The following is a 12,412-nucleotide window of genomic DNA, read 5'->3' as shown; positions in this document are numbered from 1 at the left end:
CTCAGGAATGTTTGTTCATGGGGCTTTTAAGACTGACTAGGTCATATGCTCTGCAGACAACATAAAAATGCTTTTGCTGGTCAACATAAGAATTTACAGGAACCAGAATGAGTCGTTAAGCCTAATCTGACTTTTTTTGGTATACATCAATTTAAGTGATTGTTTTTCTCAGCATATTTCTCAATCCTGTTTATTCCTAGAAACATACCTAGTTACCTCATCAACTCATTTATACAATACATTTTACTGGCTTTTCTTTGCTCAAAAGACTTTTGCCCAGCTTCCCTTCTTACTTTTAACTTCCCCATTTTAATTTGTGTGCTATACTATGTGAACATGATAAACAGTTTGCTAGGATCAGCCTTCCCTTCAAAGTTTTTAACATGTTGACTGTAAATCTCAAATTGCTACAGAGTAAAAACTAAATGCTGTGAAACTGAAGTCGGCCCAGAGGCTTCAAAATATTTGACTGCTGTTAACTGTATGTTATCAAAGCCAACATTCACTGTCATTCACTTTAATATACATTGGCAGATACACAAAGGATGTTAGTTTTTTTTGTACTGTTGCTGGGTCAAACATTTGCTGCATACTGAAATATCCAGATCTTCATTTATGATCCAAAGTAATGTTCTCAGTTATGTTTGAATTCAGCAACTGTGATTTGCAAGAGAACCAAGTTGTGGTACTCCTGAATGACTGTTCAACTAATGATGACTACTTCCCTTTTTGTACTTTCAAGGGGTTTGCGTGGTGAAAAGGGAAACTTCCTTTTTGGGCTACAGTTAGTAAAATTTAAACCTGTTATAAAGAACACAAGACACAATTTTACTTCAAATAAGAGGAACTCCTATGTCCAGATAGTTTACATCCAGTCTGTGATTTCACAGCTGAAATCATATGTTGTGGTATGATGTGGTCATTACTTTATTGTCGGGATGAAAATATTTAAATGGAAAAGGGGGACAATTAATTAATAGACATATAAAACTCCAGAGGCCAACTAATGTCTAGATAAAGAAAATTACTTCTGGAAAAGTGAACCGTGGTGTGGATCACAAAATATTTAAGAACCGAGATTTAAGTCTGTTTCACTACCACAAAGTGGAGTTAAAAAGACATTATAATGCAACATTTTGGCCACATTACACCCCCACTTCTGATGGAAATTTACCTTCCTCCCTTTGTTGAACTAGGGGCAGAGTGATCTATTATTGCACAGGACCCAAATGTATCAGGGTCCTAGTTATCTTTCTGAGTGATGCATTAACCTTATCAGATATTGACAAAGCACAATATGATTCCTTGCACATTCAGAAACATTTTGGGGAAAGGCAGCAAATGAAGCCTTCCCAACACAACTCCCCAGCTGGAAAAGGCTACGATTTTGACAGAAGATTAATTAAAGCCTCTTCTTATGAGGAAGACCCTTGCTCCTTAATTTGTGACTTGTAAGCACTCAGCTTCAAAATGTGTGCATAGGTCACGTAGCTGCAAAATTAATGAGTTTCTGTGTACAGATCCTTGTATCTACATGGAAGGAAAGCTCTGTCAGAATCCATTCAAGCAAGCAGCTCGACTGTCAGATAACTCTGATGATGACAGTGAATAGTGACACTGAACAATCTATCAGATGTGATATGAAGCCCAATTTGGGAAATGTTATAAATGAGCCATGTGAAAAAAGTGATTACATTTCCTGTAATGCAGCTAATTTGGCATATATCTGTATTTGTTTAAAGAGGAATTTTACAAGGAACTTGTGAAAAATGGTCCTAAATTTCTACCAGGGTTGGCCAGACCGTCTGCCATGAGATTGGCAGAAACCCCGGGAAAAGCGCACGAGCAGCTGTTTTCAGTCATTTCTCTGGGCTTTCCACCAATCTCCCACTGAAGTTATGGCAGGATATCTGGACAAATCTTCCAGAAATTCAGTGTCATTTTATTTTGAATATGGGGGAAGAGCTCAATCTATGGATTTTTGATAAACAAATGAAATCAATTTTGCTTCCTAACTAGTATCAGATTACAATATATTAAAAAAGAGAGATCGGGGGCTAAATTCATTATCATTGCACTCATTACACAGCATAAAATATGCACGATAACTAACTAGCAGGACAGAGACCTGCTCTGAACTGTAAGTGCATTCAGGTTTCTGCTAAATTGGTCAGGTTCTTTTTTCAGATAGGTCTTGCAAATCAAAAAATGGGAGAGCTGCAAAATGGGTTGCTGATTCGCTATCATCTCTTTTACACTATCACACAAAGTCAAATCTAACCCATCAGGTGAAGCTCATAGAGCAACAACTCTTATTTATTTGAACAAGTCCTATCTTGGAAAATCAGTTCTTGTATTTTGCCCAACACCACTTTCACCTCCTATATTTAATTCTGATCAAACTGCCAGATGCCATTGCTGGTGAATGTGCACCCACTGTTGATATCAAGTGCTAGCAGACAATAGACCTGCACCTCGACAGAACTGGTTAGGCCTCAGCTAGTGTATGGTGTCCAATTTTGGACACCACAATTAAGGAAGGGTGTCAAGGACTTGGACAAGTTGCAGAAGAGATTTACTAGAATGCAGCCAGGAATGAGGGACTTCAGTTATGTGGAAAGACTAGAGAAACTGGGATTGTTCTCCTTAGAGCAGAGCAAATTAAGGGGAGATTAATAGAAGTGTTCAAAATTACGAATGATTTTAATGGAGTAGAGGAGAAACTGTTCCCACTGGCAAGAGGGTCAGTAACCAGAGAACACAGATTTAACATACTTGGCGAAAGAACCAGAGGCAAGATGAGAAGAAATTGTTTTAGATAGTGTGTTGTTATGATCTGGAATGCACTACCTGAAATGATGAATGATGTAGATTCAATAGTAATTTTCAAAACGGAATGGAGTGTATGCTTGAAATGGAAAAATTTGCAGGGCTAGGGGGAAAAAGCAGCAGTGCAGAACTAAGTGGACAGCTCTTTCAAAGAACCAGCACAGGTACGATGGGCTGAACAGCCTCCATCTGTGCTGTAAGATTCTATGATTCGACAAGGACATGCTTATTGCAATTTGGTATTTGCCTTATTAGTTTGACATTACGATTTCCCAAATATTTAGACCACAAAAATAAAAAATATTATAGCACCGTTATGGAACTGGGATTGTGACTACCTGAATCCATTTCACATCAGAGATATAAAAGCAAAATACTGCGGATGCTGGAAATCTGAAACAAAAACAAGAAATGCTGGAATCACTCAGCAGGTCTGGCAGCATCTGTGGAAAGAGAAGCAGAGTTAACGTTTCGGGTCAGTCACCCTTCTTCGGAACTGACAAATATTAGAAAAGTCACAGATTATAAGCAAGTGAGGTGGGGGTGGGGCAAGAGATAACAAAGGAGAAGGTGCAGATTGGACCAGGCCACATAGCTGACCAAAAGGTCACGGAGCAAAGGCAAACAATATTTACACCTAATCTGTACTAATGCTTTGTCTTTCAACACACCATTAACATACTGTTTGCCTTTGCTCCGTGACCTTTTGGTCAGCTATGTGGCCTGGTCCAATCTGCACCTTCTCCTTTGTTATCTCTTGCCCCACCCCCACCTCACTTGCTTATAATCTGTGACTTTTCTAATATTTGTCAGTTCCGAAGAAGGGTCACTGACCCGAAACGTTAACTCTGCTTCTCTTTCCACAGATGCTGCCAGACCTGCTGAGTGATTCCAGCATTTCTTGTTTTTGTTTCACATCAGAGATAGATGTCTTCAATTCCATTACTCTTGGCTAAATTATAACTTAGTTCCTTGAGATTAAAGAACAATCACTGCACCACCAAGTAACCAACCACCAGTTTTATCAATGCTGGGAAAAGCAGAAGTCAGCAGGCTGCACATAATTGAGGTATTGTTTTTTCTTTCTGCAGATGCTGCCTGACCTGCTGAGTATTTCCAGTATTTTCTGTGTTTGTTTCATAATTGAGGCAGTATGACCTGGATGCTCCCTCCCCCTTGCAACCCACACACTCTGTTATGGTGCTCTATTGAATTGACTGCCCATGGACTGACTGCAAGCAGACTTAAGTTACCATGAATCAAGGATCAACCAACATGAAAAGACAGCCAAAAAGACTAGATTCCATCGAGCTTGTCCCATTCAGCAATATGACCCCGATATGCTCCACCTACTAACAAGTAGAGGCAAAAAAGTTAAAGCAAATAATCTCCGAGGTCCATTTGGAGAAATTCCTCTCCAACCCCCAAAGATAGAATCATAGAAAGTTTAAGGCACAGAAAGAGACCACTTGGCCCATGGTGTCTGTGCCACCCGAAAAACAATCCACCTATTCTAATCTCATCTTCCAGCATTTGGTCCGTAGCCCTGCAGCTTACGGCACTTGAGATGGATATCCAGATTCCTTTTGAATGAGTTGAGGGTCTCTGCCTCAACTATCCTTTCAGGCAGTGAATTCCAGACCATCACCACCCTCTGGGTGAAAAACTTTTTCCTCATCTCCCCTCTAATTTTTCTACCAATCACTATAAATCGATGCTCCCTTGACACTGACCTCTCTGCTAAGGTGAACAGACCCTTCACCTCCACTCTATCCAGGCCCCTCAAAATTTTGTACATTTCAATCGGATCTCCCCTCAGCCTTCTCTGTTGAGAACAACCCCAGCCTCTCCAATCTTTCCTCATAGCTGCACTTTTCCAGTCCTAGCAACATCCTCGTAAATCTCCTCTGTACTCTCTCCAGTGCAATTACATCCTTTCTGTAATGAGGTGACCAGAACTGCACACAGTACTCAGGTTGTGGCCTAACCAATGAGTTATACAGTTCCAGCATAACCTCCCTGCTCTTGTATTTTATACCTCGGCTAACAAAGGAAAGGATTCCATATGCCTTCTTAACCACCTTATTGACCTGTCCTGCTACCTTTAGGGATCTATGGACATCCTCTCCACTTCTCAGTATTTTCCCATTAATCGTGTATTCCTTTGCCTAGTTTGACTAATGCATCACCTCACACTTCTCCAAGTTGAATTCCATTTGCCACTTTTCTGCCCATCTGACCAGACCATCAATATCTTCCTGAAGCCTACAGTTATCCTCCACATGGCCAATCTTTGTATCGTCTGCAAACATCTTGATCATGCCCCCTACATTTACATCCAAATCGTTAATATACACCACAAAAAACAGGGGATTCAGTACTGAGCCCCGCGGAATGCCACTGGAAACAGCCCTCCAGTCGCTAAAATAGTCGTCAACAATTACCCTTTGTTTCCTGCCACTGAGCCAAAATTGTATCTACCTTGCTGCATTTCCCTGGATCCCATGGGATTTTATTTTTTTAACCAGATGTTCAAGAACAAGTTCCAGGTGGTAAGAATGGGGTACATTACATAATGTTCTGTAAGTAACAACACCAGCCTGCTCCAGGAACTTTTCTAGCTCCCCTTTGAATGTTCCTAGAGCATTGAAATCCACTGCACAAGCCAGCAACCTCTTCCAAAGTTGAATATCTCATCCAGAAACTCTTAACTATCATTATATGCTTTTCAACATGAAAGCGACTGAGTTCCCCAGTCTAAAAACTTACTGTGATAGCTCAGGGTTTCTCGACTAGGTACTAATCTAGTGGTCCTACTCTGAACCATTTCTGCAGCCTCAACATGAAGGGATCAGAACAGGACCCAGTGTTCTAGATAGGACTTAAATGTTTTGTGTAGGGACTAAGTGCTCCTGTTTTTTGTATTTTAGCATCCTAGTTATATATCGCAATACCCTATTTATTTGCACAACAGCTACTGGCGCTGGCCACGGACCTTTAGAGAGTCATCCAGGTCTTTTTGTCTTTCACTGACTTTACTTCAGAGCCCAGCACATTTGGCATTAGCCCTAATGATATGCATCACACTATATTTATTAACATTAAATGTAATCAGCCAAATACAGGCCCATTAATCATGGAAGCTAAGCCCTCAACAGTCTATTGCATTGGTCTCAACTGTTGTTGCAAAAGTCCTATGTGAAGTTGCAGAACCCTGCAGGTGCTGTACATGTTTTAAAGACATACACATAGATCCCATATGAAAGCAGCCTGCAACTCCTTTGGGGAGATTTGTCCTGAAGTCTTTGTTGAACTGGACAGATACACGTTTTCTACATTCTTCATTCAGAGTGCCAAACTGCTGCAAAGGCTTATTAGCTGCCCTTTAAAAGGAAAATGGCAGAGGGGTAAATATAGGTTTATGCTCCAGGCCTTTTGTTCAGAGTCTATATTTAGGTTTTCTGTGCATACTGAGATTAGGCCCTACGGAGGTGATTTATAGTGAAATGTTACAGTCATTTTTAATCAACTCCAGAAACACTACACAGAAAAGTGGAAGTGACAGAATTCCAGAGGCCACGAGTGCTCATTGAGGATTAGTCCACACTATTGGAATTATTGGTTTTATATTTCATTTTTAAAGGTGTAAGATAAAACTGGAAATGGAAGTTCTTTTTGTTATAAATTAAAAACATGCAATCAAAAGGTTTCATTGTAACCTATGTCAATACTTATATTAGAAAATAAACAATGATAGCTCAGTGCTCACAAAGACTTGCAGGTTGATAGGTAAATTGACCATTAGCAATTGCCCCAAGTATAGGTAGGTGGTAGGGAAATATAGGGACAGGGTGAGGATGTGGTAGGAATATGGAATTAGTGTAGGATTAGTATAAATGGGTGGTTGATGGTCGGCACAGACTCGGTGGGCCGAAGGGCCTGTTTCAGTGCTGTATCTCTAAACTAAAACTAAACTGAACATATCTAGAATTTTCCATGGACTCCTGTTTATAACTGGGAGACTGTGCTTTGAAATAATTTACTTCTGTCTGGTTAAACCAGCAAATGCTACTGTGAAACTTTAAATCTTTTTTTTTAGTTGCAATTAAATAGCCTTCTCCACAGTCATTAGGGGGAGATATGCATCATATTTATTTTGGACTTGTACTCGACAACATTTAACATGTACCCCTCACTCAGCAATGCAACTTTTCTCCCCTTTTTTTCTACATATCTTGATGGCCGACAAGTGACTCTGGAAATCAGTGTGACACCAGCAGCAGTATATCAGGAGCAGTCTCGCTAAGTAGTATACTCAGAGCTGAATTTTCCCCATGGAGGCAGGAAACAGGAGTCAGGACTGCTTTTGGGCCCCGAACCCACCTCCAGTGGGAAACAGATTTTTACGTGGGTGAGCTCTTAATGGGAATGGAGGGAAGTTCCTGTCCAATTAAGGGCAGCGGGTGGGCTCTCGAAGTTGGAGGGCCAATCAGAGGCCTTACAGCTTCAAAGAAGCACACAGCTGCAGTATAAGGTAAGTAACTGAGAGGGCATCTCAACAAGATAGTGCCCTCTTCGCCACTTTGTAAAAGTTTTAATAAAATAGGGGCGGCACAGTGGCGCAGTGGTTAGCACCGCAGCCTCACAGCTCCAGTGACCCAGGTTCAATTCTGGGTACTGCCTGTGTGGAGTTTGCAAGTTCTCCCTGTGTCTGTGTGGGTTTCCTCCGGGTGCTCCGGTTTCCTCCCACAGCCAAAAGACTTGCAGGTTGATAGGTAAATTGGCCATTATAAATTGCCCCTAGTATAGGTAGGTGGTAGGGGAATATAGGAACAGGTGAGGATGTGGTAGGGAATATAGAATTAGTGTAGGATTAGTATAAATGGGTGGTTAATGGTCGGCACAGACTCGGTGGGCCGAAGGGCCTGTTTCAGTGCTGTATCTCTAAATCTAAATCTAAATCTAAAATCTAAAAATATACAAAAAGCAGCCAGTCCACCATTGTTGGGAGGAACCCATATATAGGGCGGCCTTTGGCTGTATCCCGACCAGGCAGGCAGGGAGGGCCCTTGGCCTGCCAGGAGTGTTGACACCTCAGCCTGCCACTGGGTGCCTATCTCCTGGCAGTTGATTAGCACCTCGTCACATAGGGAAAACTGGAGGCCAACTGGACAATCCCAGTTGGCCTCCATTACCTACTTTTAAAGAGCCTAAGTGCCTGCTTGTCTCATGAGGGCAGGCTGCCTTCTCAGATCCATGTTGGTCAAAATGGGTGATGTCAGGAATGGGGTCGGGAAGCCGGCACGCTGGCCGACTTCATAATTTTCGGGCCCCGTTCCTGATGTCAGCAGGGCCCGAAAATTCAGCCCTAGATTGTTGAGTCACCTCTGAAAGCAAAAGCCTCGCTTGGTCAGCCACCCAACAACTAAATCAACCTCAAGACTCAACTCATCCTTTAGAACTGAAAACAGTAGTGATGACAGCATTGACATGGATAATGTGAATAACAAGCTGCATGTTGTGTGAAGACCGTCAAACAAGGGAAAATGAGCTGAGCCAAGTTCCAGCAGACTAAGATCTATTCTTTTGTATTATAATAACAGCAAAATATTGCAGATGTTGGAAATCTGAAATCAAAACAAGAAATGCTGGAAATACTCAGCAGCTCTGGCAGCATCTGTGGAGAGAGAAGCAGAGTTAACGTTTCAGGTCAGTGACCCTTCATCAGTTCTGATGAAGGATCACTGACCCGAAACGTTAACTCTGCTTCTCTCTCCACAGATGCTGCCAAACCTCCTGAGTATTTCCAGCATTTCTTATTCTTTTGTATTCCTTTACTCCCTTATTGGTTCACTTGCCATACTAGCATTAAAATCTTCTACCAACTGGTATTACATATTTAACCTCACTGTTTCTCGCTACACAACTGACCCATGTACTCCTATCCAAAATGCCTCATCAATATCAAAACACTATTCTGTTTTCTTTTCATTGCCAGTTTTCTCCTGAGGTGTTGATTCCTTATATTTGAAAAAGTTCACAGAATTTTTGAAGGAAGGGGTTTGAGGGTGGCATACATTTTATAACCTTTTAAAAAAAGAAAACAAATGGAATGCTTGTTCGGCTTCAATATGGATCAAAGGAGTGCCAGAAATGTTAGCATACTTAAATTATTGACAGCATTTGAAAATAAGACTGCTGAATCCTGAATATCGGAACATCACAATTGCTTGAACACAGCTTTTGCTGCATTCGCGGGGGACCTGACTTTAGAAAAATGACAGAGAATTGCAGCATAGTCTTTTTAATGCACTGAGGCTAAACATTCGAAGATTCTGCAGCAGTAGAACATGTTCACAGCATGAATGACCGATTGCAAGTTATGTCAAGAGGTTAGTGTCCGAGGCAAATGTATGCTGGCCCTCGACAACATCACCAAAGAATAACTCAAGTTCCACATATACACTGACACCCAGCTTTACCTCAACACCACTTCTCTCAATGCTCTCCTGCCTGTTTTTCAGGCTGCTCGTGCGACATTTAGTCCTGGTCAGTCACGGTTTATTCCAATTAAACATCAAACAAGTGCCATGGTATATTTTCCTACATTATAGACGCCATAAAAATGCAAGCTGCTGTTGTACATTTGTAAGAACTGTGGCTGCTTGATCTAAGCTGCCAGCAGTGGAATTCCCTTATGTCTTCCAGTTAGTAGCCAGTAGTACAGCAAACCACTCATAAAATCTGGTAGCCCATGTAAAAAAAGCCCACGTGAGCCAAAAGCGCTCAGTATGTCAACAAGCAGGGTGTGGAGTGAAAGTTAATCCAACAATGTTTGCAAGCGTACAGTTCAATAATTTGAAAATCATAGAATCATAGGAAGTTTATGGCACAGTAAGAGGCCACAGCCCATCGTGTCTGCGCCGGTCAAAAAGAGTCCCCAGCCTAATCCCACTTTCCAGCATTTGGTCCGTAGCCCTGCAGGTTACAGCACTTCAGGTGCATATTCAGGCACCTTTAAATGAGATGAGGTTTTCCGCCTCTACCACCCTTTCAGATAGAGAGTTCCAGACTCCCACCATCCTCTGGGTGAAAAAAAATCTTCCTCATCTCTCCTCTAATCCTTCTACCAATCACTTTAAACCTATGCCCCCTCGTCACTAACCTCTCTGCTAAGGTAAATAGGCCCTTCCCATCCACTCAATCCAGGCCCCTCACAATTTTATACATCTCAATCAGATCTCCCCTCAGCCCCCTCTGTTCCAAGGAGAACAACCCCAGCCGATCCAATCTTTCCTCATAGCTGCAATTTTCCAGTCCTGGCAACATCCTCATATTACATCCTTTCTGTAATGAGGTTACCAGAACAGCATAATACTCAAGTTGTGGCCTAACTAGTGTTGTATATAGTTCCAGCATAACCTCCCGGCTGTTATTGTTTATACCTCAGCTAATAAAGGAAAGGATTCCATATGCCTTCTTAACCATCTTATCGACCGATCCTGCTACCTTCAGGAATCTGCGGATATACACTCCAAGGTCCCTCACTTCCTCTACACCTCTCAGTATTCTCCCTTTGCCTTGTTTGAACTCCCCAAATGCATCACCTCACACTTCTCTGGGTTAAATTCCATTTGCCACTTTTCTGCCCACTGGACCAGTCCATTGATATCTTCCTGCAGTCTACAGCTATCCTCCTCTATCAACCATGTAGCCAATTTTTGTGTTGTCTGCAAACTTCTTGATCTCTCCCCCTACATTTACATCCACACCATTAATATATACCACAAAAAGCAGGGGACCTAGTAGTGAGCCCTGAGGAACGCCAATGGAAACAGCCCTCCAGTCACAATAACACATATGCGATGCAATGATGCCATTTGGATTGACAAAAGTCTATAGCACTTCACTGCATGGGTTCATACTGTGAGATCCTCTTAACTATTGTCCACTTGTTAACAGTTATAACATCTGCACATATGTATTTTAACAAGTGCATTTCAAACCACTTCTTCGAGGAGCAAAGCTAAAATTTCATCACCATGTGGTACTGAGCCCATTTGGTTCAAGCTTAATTAGGAAAGTAGAGCAAAAATTTAGAGACTGCTTCCACAATAGGAGGAAAACAGATAGTTAGCTGGATTTATAACTTATTTAGTTTCACAGGGCTATTAGGCAATGGTAAATTTAAATCCAATAAGTGTAATATCAGCAAAAGCAGAAGCCATGCTACTGTTAAAATATAGCCACAATTTCATTTTCGGCACAAGATGACATTTTTAAATTTTACAACCCATGCAGACAATCTGCTCAGTAAACCTATGTTTAACTGTTGGTATGGCCTTCAGAAGAGAAAAATAAAAACAAGTATTGAAATTACAAGAACTAACATGGCGTTACTGGTGACTGTAGCCGATACTTCAGCTGAAGATATAACTCCACACTTGGAACATTTGAGCGTCATACCGTAAAGGGGAACTGTCATCTGACTGCAATTAAAATTAAAAGACTGAAACAAAAATTGAACTTGTAACACAAAAATCAGAGACAAATAATATTCATCCAGAAAATAAAACTCTGTAAGATTGTTCATTTTGTCAGCATTTAAAAGAAAAACACACAAGTAAAGAAATCCACTTAAAATGACAAGCAATATCCCATATTTCCTTGAAGGGAAGGAAGGCTTCATTGGCAACACAATGAAGTTCTGAAGTAAAATCATTCCCAGGCTTCAATTTTACATATTTCTGATATGTGTTGAGATTTTTTTTCTTCTTTGTAACTTGGTGTGTTAAGTAAATACATTGAGTTAATTACCACATAAGTATGCAAATGTTCCTTTTAAATTTGTCAATTAAAAATCATAAAAATGTAAGATAGCATCCTTTTTATTTGCCTTGGCATAACCCCACTTTTGGTTAATTACATAAACAGCTTAACCGGTGTTATCTCACCAGCCTGCTGCAAATTCTACGTTCAAGTCTTTTTTGATACTTACCCTACTTTATTTCGCCTGAAGAAATCAAAATGTTACTCCCTAAAAAGTATGAACACTGCATAAAAAAGTTGTCACTATCCTTGCTAATCTTGCCATTGCTCAATGGTCTGAATGATCCCCAATATGATACTGCATGTTACAGTCTTCATTATACTGGTCATATAAGTCAAAATTCACAAAAGCCGGGATTTTATGCAGCTCCCAGAGTCGGGGTTGGAACCGCAGAGGGAGGGAGCAGAGAATCGCGACAGGTGCATACCACTTGGCGGGTGGTCAGAGGCCCCGTCGCCAAGCAATCATCCCCGGGGCTGGATAGGCCGATGACAGCCTTCCTGCCTAGAGGCCAATTGAGGCCGTTAGGTGGCCTATTAATGGCCAATTAAGGGCCTCTTCCCACTGCCGCTGGGATCTTACCAACGGTGGAGGTGGCGGTGGGGTGGGGGCTCCACCATGTGGGGAGGGCACCTTGTAATCTGGGACAAAATTAGCAGCCATTTGACAATAAAGTGGACTAATAAAGGAGAGCAAGCATGGATTTGTTATCGACAGGTTTGAGGCTGCCTGCAATGAATTTGGCCTAACCAT

At 41.4% G+C, this 12,412-nt stretch overlaps 1 protein-coding gene across 11 annotated transcripts in view; it reads right to left on the bottom strand.

The window, feature by feature from the left end:
* adgrb1a (adhesion G protein-coupled receptor B1a) overlaps positions 1–12,412 on the bottom strand; it is a 684,782-nt gene that overhangs the window by 67,635 nt on the left and 604,735 nt on the right. For 8 of the 11 annotated variants that reach the window (XM_068031354.1, XM_068031357.1, XM_068031358.1 and 5 more), the window contains one exon: positions 11,220–11,318. The exons of the other annotated variants lie outside the window; for them this stretch is intronic. In XM_068031354.1, coding sequence (XP_067887455.1) covers positions 11,220–11,318 — 99 coding nt within the window. The remainder of the gene's footprint in view (positions 1–11,219; positions 11,319–12,412) is intronic. 11 annotated transcript variants of the gene reach the window in all.

Source organism: Heterodontus francisci, chromosome 5, assembly GCF_036365525.1.
Source record: "Heterodontus francisci isolate sHetFra1 chromosome 5, sHetFra1.hap1, whole genome shotgun sequence".
Classification (NCBI taxonomy): domain Eukaryota; kingdom Metazoa; phylum Chordata; class Chondrichthyes; order Heterodontiformes; family Heterodontidae; genus Heterodontus; species Heterodontus francisci.
The sequence above is the reverse complement of the archived record's forward strand: the minus strand, read 5'-3'. Positions and strand labels throughout refer to the sequence as shown.